Here is an 8356-nt window from a genome sequence, read left to right as displayed (position 1 = left end):
AACCCAAAGAAATGTATTCTATAAAATTACAAAGATCTTTGTATGGGTTAAAGCAATCTGGGCGCATGTGGTACAATCGTTTAAGCGATTATTTGACAAGTAAAGGTTATAAAAATAACACAATTTGTCCATGTGTATTTATTAAGAAAACAACATCTGGATATGTGATCATAGCAGTCTATGTTGATGATCTAAACATCATTGGAACGAATAAAGAAATCCTTGAAGTGATTGAACTTTTAAAGAAAGAATTTGAAATGAAAGATCTTAGAAAAACCAAATATTGTCTTGGTTTACAGATTGAGCATATGCCTAACGGAATACTTGTGCATCAATCAAATTACACAGAAAGAGTCTTGAAACGTTTCAATATGGAAAATGCAAATCCTTTAAGCACTCCAATGGTTGTTAGATCATTAAATATTGACAAGGGTCCATTTCGTCCATGCGAAGAAAATGAAGAAGTCCTTGGTTCAGAAGTACCATATCTAAATACAATTGGAGCTCTTATGTATCTTACCAATTGTACTAGACCTGACATTTCTTTCGTTGTAAACTTGCTAGCAAGATTTAGTTCAGCCCCAACAAAAAGACATTGGAATGGAATCAAACATATTTTTCGATACCTTCGAGGAACTAGTGATTTAGGGTTATTTTACCCTAACAATTCAAAACAAGTCTTGATTGGTTATGCAGATGCAGGTTATTTGTCTGATCCTCATAAAGCTAGATCTCAAACTGGAAACGTATTCATGAATGGAGGTACTGCAATTTCCTGGCGTTCTCAAAAGCAAACACTTGTTGCGACATCCTCGAATCATGCTGAAGTAATTGCACTAAATGAAGCTAGTAGAGAATGTACATGGTTAAGATCGATGACACAGCTAGTTTTAACTTCATGTGGACTTGAAAAGGATATATGTCCAACTTTAATTTATGAAGATAACTCAGCATGTGTCACTCAAATGAAAGAGAGATATATCAAGAGCGACAGGACAAAACATATACCTCCAAAGTTTTTTGAGTACACTCAAGAGCTTATAAAGAACCATCAAGTTGAAATCAAATATGTTCAATCCAGTAACAATGCAGCAGACCTTTTTACAAAGGCACTTCCTACTGCAATCTTCAGGAAACATGTCCATGGCATCGGAATGCGACATGTGCATAGAATAGAATGTGACAGATGTCTAAATAAGGGGGAGTCAACTATACACTGCACTCTTTTTCCCTTCGCTAAAGTTTTTTCCCACTGGGTTTTCTTTAGCAAGGTTTTTAATGAGGCAGTACGTCAAAGTTGAACGCTAAAATGATGTCATCCAAGGGGGAGTGTTGTAAATAATTGGTGGTGTTGTAAATAATTGTTGGATGACATAATAATTGGTGCATGGTAAATTTGTCAACATTTCTAACTAGTTACTATTATATGTTAGTAAAATTTGTAGTATAAATACCCCTCCATTGTAAAGAATGAGACACACCAAAAGTTATAAGAGATATAACTTTCATACTCTCTCTAAATATTCTTTCTTCTCAATTAAAGTTCTTATCAAAGTTTACTAGTTTGGTTTGATTTATAGTTACATTAATTACGCTTAATTCATAACAATTATTAGCTAATAGAAGTTTTTTTAATTTTGCTTTGGAAAGTTTGTGATTTTATTAAGGAATATATTCAAAATTTAATAAAACTAAATAATTTTATTAAATTAAATATCAAAAGTTTATATCAAACCAATATAAAATTTATTATATGTTATTCATATTTAACTTTTAACCAAACCAATTAAACCGATTAAATTGAATTTTATCTGGTTTTATTTTAGTTAATATTTTTAAAGCCAGTACAATTCGTTAATTGTCAACTTTTTCTTTTTAGCTGGAGAGAACTACGTACTTATATTATGAAACCAAAACGCAAACGTATTTTATCTTTTAACTTAAAGCCATATACTTATATTTTTATAACAAAATAGCAACATACTATTATTTTTACAATAACATATTTTTTTTATAATAACATATCATATTTTTTCATAAAAAATAAATATATTTGTATAAGAAAAATAAAAATATATATTGAAAACTACATCATGTAAAAATTAAAAAGCAATATAAATACTTCAAATGTTTTTAAATAAAAAACATAAAACAAAAATATTTAATGATAATTAATATAAAATTTAATAGATTTCTTTTAAATTTCATAAATCAAATAAAAAGGATTAAAAAAATATAGAAAATGTAATATTTATATAACTCAATGTCAAAAATGGTTATTATGGGAAGTTTCACAAATGATCTATATGCAAAGTTTAATGGATGACATAAATGGTCCTTTTCCAAAATTTGTTCAAATTAACGGCTCCATCAAGCGGACATTCATCATAAGGATCATTGGTGTTTTTAGTTTTGTTGAAAAGCAAGCACCATTCATGCAAAAAAAATCATAAAGACTGATTTGGGGACAATTTTAAAACCATAAGGACCATTTGTGAAATTTTGTCTAATAGTAATGTTAGTATTGTATACCACTAACTAACTAGACTCCAAACCCAAAATATCCCTATCGAGGTCACTCTTACCCTAGCCTCAAATTAAGGCACAAAGAAAAAGACAAAACTTCCAAGCCACAAATCCGACTAAAGAGCTAGAATCTCCTGCCAAACCACAAACACATAATGGTTGCAAGAGCACCTGTAACCAACATTTGATCTTGTTTCACCCATCTCCTAAAAGAATTAGATTAAAGAAATATGTGAAAAGCACATGATGCGGCAACTTTTTCAGGCCAAAAGACAAATCTTGTTTTGTGTACCAACACTATAAATATCACCCTCAAGAAAGGTCTCTGTAAACAATACTACACTCATTGTTTTTCCATATTTACTCTCAAACACATATCTAACTTGAGTGTAGAGCGTAATTCAATGCTCATCCCAGATTATTGTTGACCACAATATTCTTTTACCTCAGTGTTCCTTTTGTGATCACAATCAATGTGATTCCCATCTAATCAATCGAGACATGCACCTTTAGCTACCCTTAGTCTCACATTCTTTAACCACTTCCAGACTTGTTGCATGACTGTCAACCAATCGGGATATGCACCTTTAGCTATCGTTAGTCTCACGGACCTTAACCACTTTCGGACTTGTTGCATCGATAATAATGATAATGATGAACATTCTATCAAAAGAATGATGATGATGAACATTCTATCCAATCAAAATGTAATAGGACTGTGGTTTTTACCATATAAAAACATTAAGGGATAATTTGATTAATTGAACTTGAAAATGCTAGTCAATAAGTATTTAGACATAAATATTCAAAAATAAACATTTTAAAATTTTAATTACATTATTGTCCTTGGGACAAATAGCTGGCATACGCCTGTGGTCAACTAATCAACTTCAACTTACGGTACCTGTTAAGTGTCAAACGACAGCGTTACCTCATTCCATTACATCTCAAAACGCCAAAACACCCCCTCGGAAAATAAGGAACAAAGAAAAAACGATACACCATCACTCGATCTTCTGTTCTTCCTTAAGTCCGATTTGGATCTGTCATTCACTTAATAATACTTTAAATCCTCGAATTTCGTAATTTAGAATCATTAGGAGTTGTTCATCGATCAATTTTGTTCCGTGGTTACTTATAATTTATGAATGAGATGGTTCGATTCGAGCAAGAAAAGATCAGAAAACGGCTTTGATTATTATTTTATTTTCCTGAATTGAATAGAGGATTTTGAATCATTGTTGTTTGTAACAACTTCTGCTATGGCCGACGGTTTATCCGCCATTCCGGCGGCCGTTCTCCGAAACCTGTCAGATAAGTTATACGAGAAGCGGAAAAATGGTGCACTTGAGGTTAGGGTTTTGTTAATTGTGTCCGTTGTGAATTTATTGTTTTTGACCTTTTCTGATCGTGTTGATGGTTTTACTGTTGTTGTCAGCTTGAAGGAATTGTAAAGCAATTGACAGTCGCCGGAGATCATGATAGAATTAATGCTCTGATTAATCTATTGACTCATGAGTTCACTTTCTCAAACCAAACAAGTCATCGGAAGGTATACCGGAGATACATTACTCGATTTTAATTTGCATTTCTAATAATTTGATGTTTATTTTCAGGGAGGATTGATTGGACTGGCTGCAATTACTGTTGGGCTGAGTGCGGAAGCTGCTCAACATCTTGAGGTTTGTATTTTTCTTATTGTTTTCATTGTTTTACTGGAAAATGTTGATGAATGATGATTTTCTCTTGCCTCTTCTTCCATTACAATCCACCTGCTAGCAAATTGTACCACCAGTGATAAACTCTTTCTCCGATCAAGATAGCAGAGTTCGGTATTATGCTTGTGAAGCTTTATACAACATCGCCAAGGTGAGAATTAGTTCTGAGTTCATCAGATGGTGTATAAACTGTAAACAATACATTTAGGGCTTACTTTATGCCTTTTGCAGGTTGTGAGAGGAGACTTCATTGTGTTCTTCAATAAGATATTTGATGCTTTATGTAAGCTTTCAGCAGACTCAGATCCCAATGTACAAAGTGCAGCTCATCTGTTAGATAGACTCGTTAAGGTAAGTAAATCACTCATCTTTTATTTGTTATATTTGTTCTAATGCTGAATCACAGTTGCTCTTATTGTTGAAAACAGGACATTGTGACAGAGTCTGACCAATTCAGGTGATCATCTTCAGTTTTTTGTATAAATTTGATAGGTTTACTACTGTAAAATGCATTTAACTTGGGATCCTGAATAATCTTTATCTTTTTTCAGCATTGAAGAATTTATACCTTTGTTGAGAGAGCGTATGAATGTGTTGAATCCTTATGTTCGCCAATTTTTGGTTGGATGGATCACTGTGTTGGACAGTGTTCCAGACATAGACATGCTCGGTTTTCTTCCTGATTTTCTTGATGGTAAATGATCTCACTTCACAGTTCAAGGGTATTCCCGTCAATTTGCATGTGTTTTTTTCGCACAACTTTGTTGGATTCATCTGACATATCACATGTGGAGATCTCAGGTTTATTTAATATGTTAAGTGATTCCAGCCATGAAATCCGCCAGCAAGCTGACTCAGCACTTTCAGAGTTTCTTCAGGAGATCAAGAACTCTCCGGTAAGACTCTGTAGCTAATGAACAAGGTAATGGAATCAGTCATTACATTACATTCCATGATCATGTTTAGTTGACATGTAATGAATTTTCATATTGTATGTAAAATACAACATATAGTTTTGACTTTTGACTCTACTCTTTATGTTATATAATTATAATTAATGAACTTTTATTTACAAATTAAAAGTAAACATAATGAAAGCTTTTTAAAACCCAAATAAGATTACACTAAAAACTATATAAATTGTAATTCGATTAAACCTCATATTTTTTAGTAGCAAATTTTATCATTTATTTGTAAATTTCTGACTCTAGGAGTGCTACTGATGAAGTCTGTAGATTATGGTCGCATGGCAGAAATACTTGTACAAAGAGCATCTTCCCCTGATGAATTCACTCGTTGGACTGCAATCACATGGGTAATTCTTTTTTTTTTTTTTTTTTAGTTGCACATTGTAATGAGATTTTTTGAGAAATCCTGCAACTTTTTATTAAATTTATGCAGATAAACGAGTTTGTAAAACTTGGGGGTGATCAGCTGGTTCCTTATTATGCTGATATATTGGGAGCTATCTTGCCTTGCATAGCTGATAAAGAAGAAAGAATACGTGTTGTAAGTTTGTGTATTCTGATGGAATTGGAATTCGAGATTCCATTCCATTGTGTGTTTATCTGACTTGTGAAAATTGTGTTTGTTGAGTATCAGGTAGCTCGTGAAACAAATGAAGAGCTCCTTGCAATCAAAGCCCATCCTTCTGAAGGATTTGATGTTGGAGCAATTCTCTCCATTGTAAAAAGGTCCAATCTCACCTTTTTTTTTTATTACTATAAAATATAAATCGATTATTGTTTCTTCAACTCTTTTTCTCTTTATTAACAAATATATCTTTACTTTTATTTTCTCAATTTTCAGGCAGTTGTCGAGTGAATACGAAGCCACTCGGATTGAATCATTGCACTGGATTTCAACCCTTTTAAATAGACACCGAACAGAGGTACACAAACCATTTTCATATAATTATTTAAATTATTTCCAAAGAGAAAGAAAATTAATTAATTAATTTATATGTGTAATTCAGGTCCTGTCCTTTTTGAATGATATTTTTGACACACTTCTTAAAGCACTATCGGATCCCTCAGATCAGGTAATCTTTTCTTTTCTTCTTCTTCATTAAATATTTATATATATTTTTAATCATGTATCAGTTTTAAACAAATATATATTTCACAGGTAGTGCTCTTGGTGCTTGAGGTGCATGCATGCATAGCAAAAGACCAATATAACTTTCGTCACCTTGTTGTCTTTTTAGTTCAAAACTTCCGAAAAAATGGCCTACTCCTTGAAAAGTAAGCTTCTTTTTTTTTCTTTTAAAAAAATAAAAAAACTTGTCTAATTAGTAATCACATGATATTTTTTTATTATATTATAATAGGCGTGGTGCTTTGATAATCCGCCGGCTTTGTGTGCTTCTAGAAGCTGAAAGAGTTTACAGGGAACTTTCTGCAATTCTTGAAGGGGAATCAGATCTGAATTTTGCTTCTACTATGGTTCAGGTTCTTATTTATGATTTTATTCAAATTTTGAAAAGTTAAACTTAGTTTTGAAATTTATATATAATTATATTTAAATTTTATTTTCAGGCTTTGAATTTGATTTTGCTCACTTCTTCCGAACTGTCTGACCTACGAAATCTTTTAAAGCAATCACTAGTTAATGCTGCTGGAAAAGACTTCTTTTTATCACTATATGCCTCATGGACCCATTCATCCATGGCCATAATAAGTCTATGCTTATTAGCACAGGTAAGCACATAAATAAATTTAAAAAAAAAAAATGAGAGAGAGAGAGAACGTAAAGCTCTGATTTTTGTTTTGTGATATAGGCTTACCAGCATGCAAGCTGTGTGATTCAGTCTCTAACAGAGGAGGATATAAATGTCAGATTTTTAGTTCAGCTTGACAAACTGATAAACCTATTGGAGACTCCTATTTTTGCTTATCTTAGACTGCAGGTGCGTTGACTTTTGCTTTGTGGTCAACTTCTTAATAATCAAAATTGTAAGTTTCCTATGTTTTTTTTTCTTACTTTGCAGCTTCTTGAACCTGGAAAATATGTATGGTTGTTAAAAGCGTTAAATGGTCTTCTTATGCTACTTCCACAACAAAGTGCAGCTTTTAAGATCTTAAACACTCGTTTAAAAACAGTCCCTTCCATACACTTTTCCGAAGATGGTAACATGAATGATGATTCCATTTCCATTTCCCCCAATGGAATTAACTTTGCATCTTGGCTTCAACGATTCCAACGATTGCAGCAACAACATCGTCTGCATTGTAAATCACTCAACACCTCCACGTCATCAAAGGTAGGTGTTGTATGCCAGATCATCATGCAACATATAATTTAAAAAAAAAAATGATTTTGGAAAGTCTTTGCAGGTGAAGGAGGTTAAAAAAGCAGAAGAATTTAGAGGACCACCTGTCCCAGAGTTGACCAGACCTCCTTCAAGATTATCTCGTAAAGCTCCTGGACAGTTACAACTTTAAACCTGTGTTTGTTTGTTACATTTGAGGAGGAGGGCGTTTATGTCATTTGCTCAGGTCCTGTATGCATGCCAAACACAGTACAACATGATCCAGACTTGTCCAACAGAATCCGGTACGAATTGTAGATTGTATATCTTAGTATTTTTATTTTATTTTTTTATTTTCTTAACTTTCATTGAACCAATAAGGTGTCTATTTTCTTTTCTGTTTTATTGTTTTTTGTTTTTTGTTTTTCTGATTTTCAGAATTTTTTTCTGGATTGTTGTTCTTGTGGTTCTGTTATTTTTGTCACGGGACCAGAGGTTAGATGTTCTAAGTTAGAACGTGCAGGTCCTTTTCGTTGATATTTTTATAATAAGAAAATCTTAAGGCGTTCGTTTAATTCATTTTAGAGTAAATTACATTTTCGGTCCCTTTGGTTTCTCGTTCTATACAGTTTTGATCCAAACTTCATTTTTGTTGTACATTTGTCCCATATAGTTTCATACCTCATATCTTTTTCCCTCTTTTGTGATTTGTTTATGATTTATATTATTACTATTATATTAGTGGTCAACGCGTATTCTTTCTTCTAGAACTTCTATAACTCTCTTAAAACACACGCTTTCTCTCTAAAACTCATGAATCTTCCCACTCTGTTACACAAGTAATAGAAGTCAATAAAAAGAA

The 8356-nt window shown here is 32.5% G+C and overlaps 1 protein-coding gene across 1 annotated transcript; it reads left to right on the top strand.

Moving 5' to 3' along the window:
• Nucleotides 1-3453: 3453 nt before the first annotated feature.
• Nucleotides 3454-8069, top strand: LOC145133204 (protein VAC14 homolog). Its single transcript, XM_079068139.1, has 19 exons — nt 3454-3878; nt 3965-4078; nt 4143-4208; nt 4306-4395; nt 4476-4595; nt 4673-4701; nt 4796-4938; nt 5046-5140; nt 5473-5559; nt 5646-5753; nt 5847-5938; nt 6054-6135; nt 6220-6285; nt 6372-6487; nt 6574-6694; nt 6782-6943; nt 7024-7152; nt 7234-7506; nt 7580-8069. The coding sequence occupies exons 1-19, from the start codon at nt 3789-3791 to the stop codon at nt 7685-7687; spliced, it is 2091 nt and encodes a 696-aa protein (XP_078924265.1). The 5' UTR covers nt 3454-3788; the 3' UTR covers nt 7688-8069.
• The last annotated feature ends 287 nt before the right edge of the window (nt 8070-8356 follow it).

The sequence above is a fragment of the Lactuca virosa genome, chromosome 8 (genome assembly GCF_052849685.1).
Source record: "Lactuca virosa cultivar CGN04683 chromosome 8, Lactuca_virosa_CGN04683_v6, whole genome shotgun sequence".
In the NCBI taxonomy this organism is placed as follows: Eukaryota; Viridiplantae; Streptophyta; class Magnoliopsida; order Asterales; family Asteraceae; genus Lactuca; species Lactuca virosa.
This window is presented reverse-complemented; position numbering and strand designations above follow the sequence as displayed.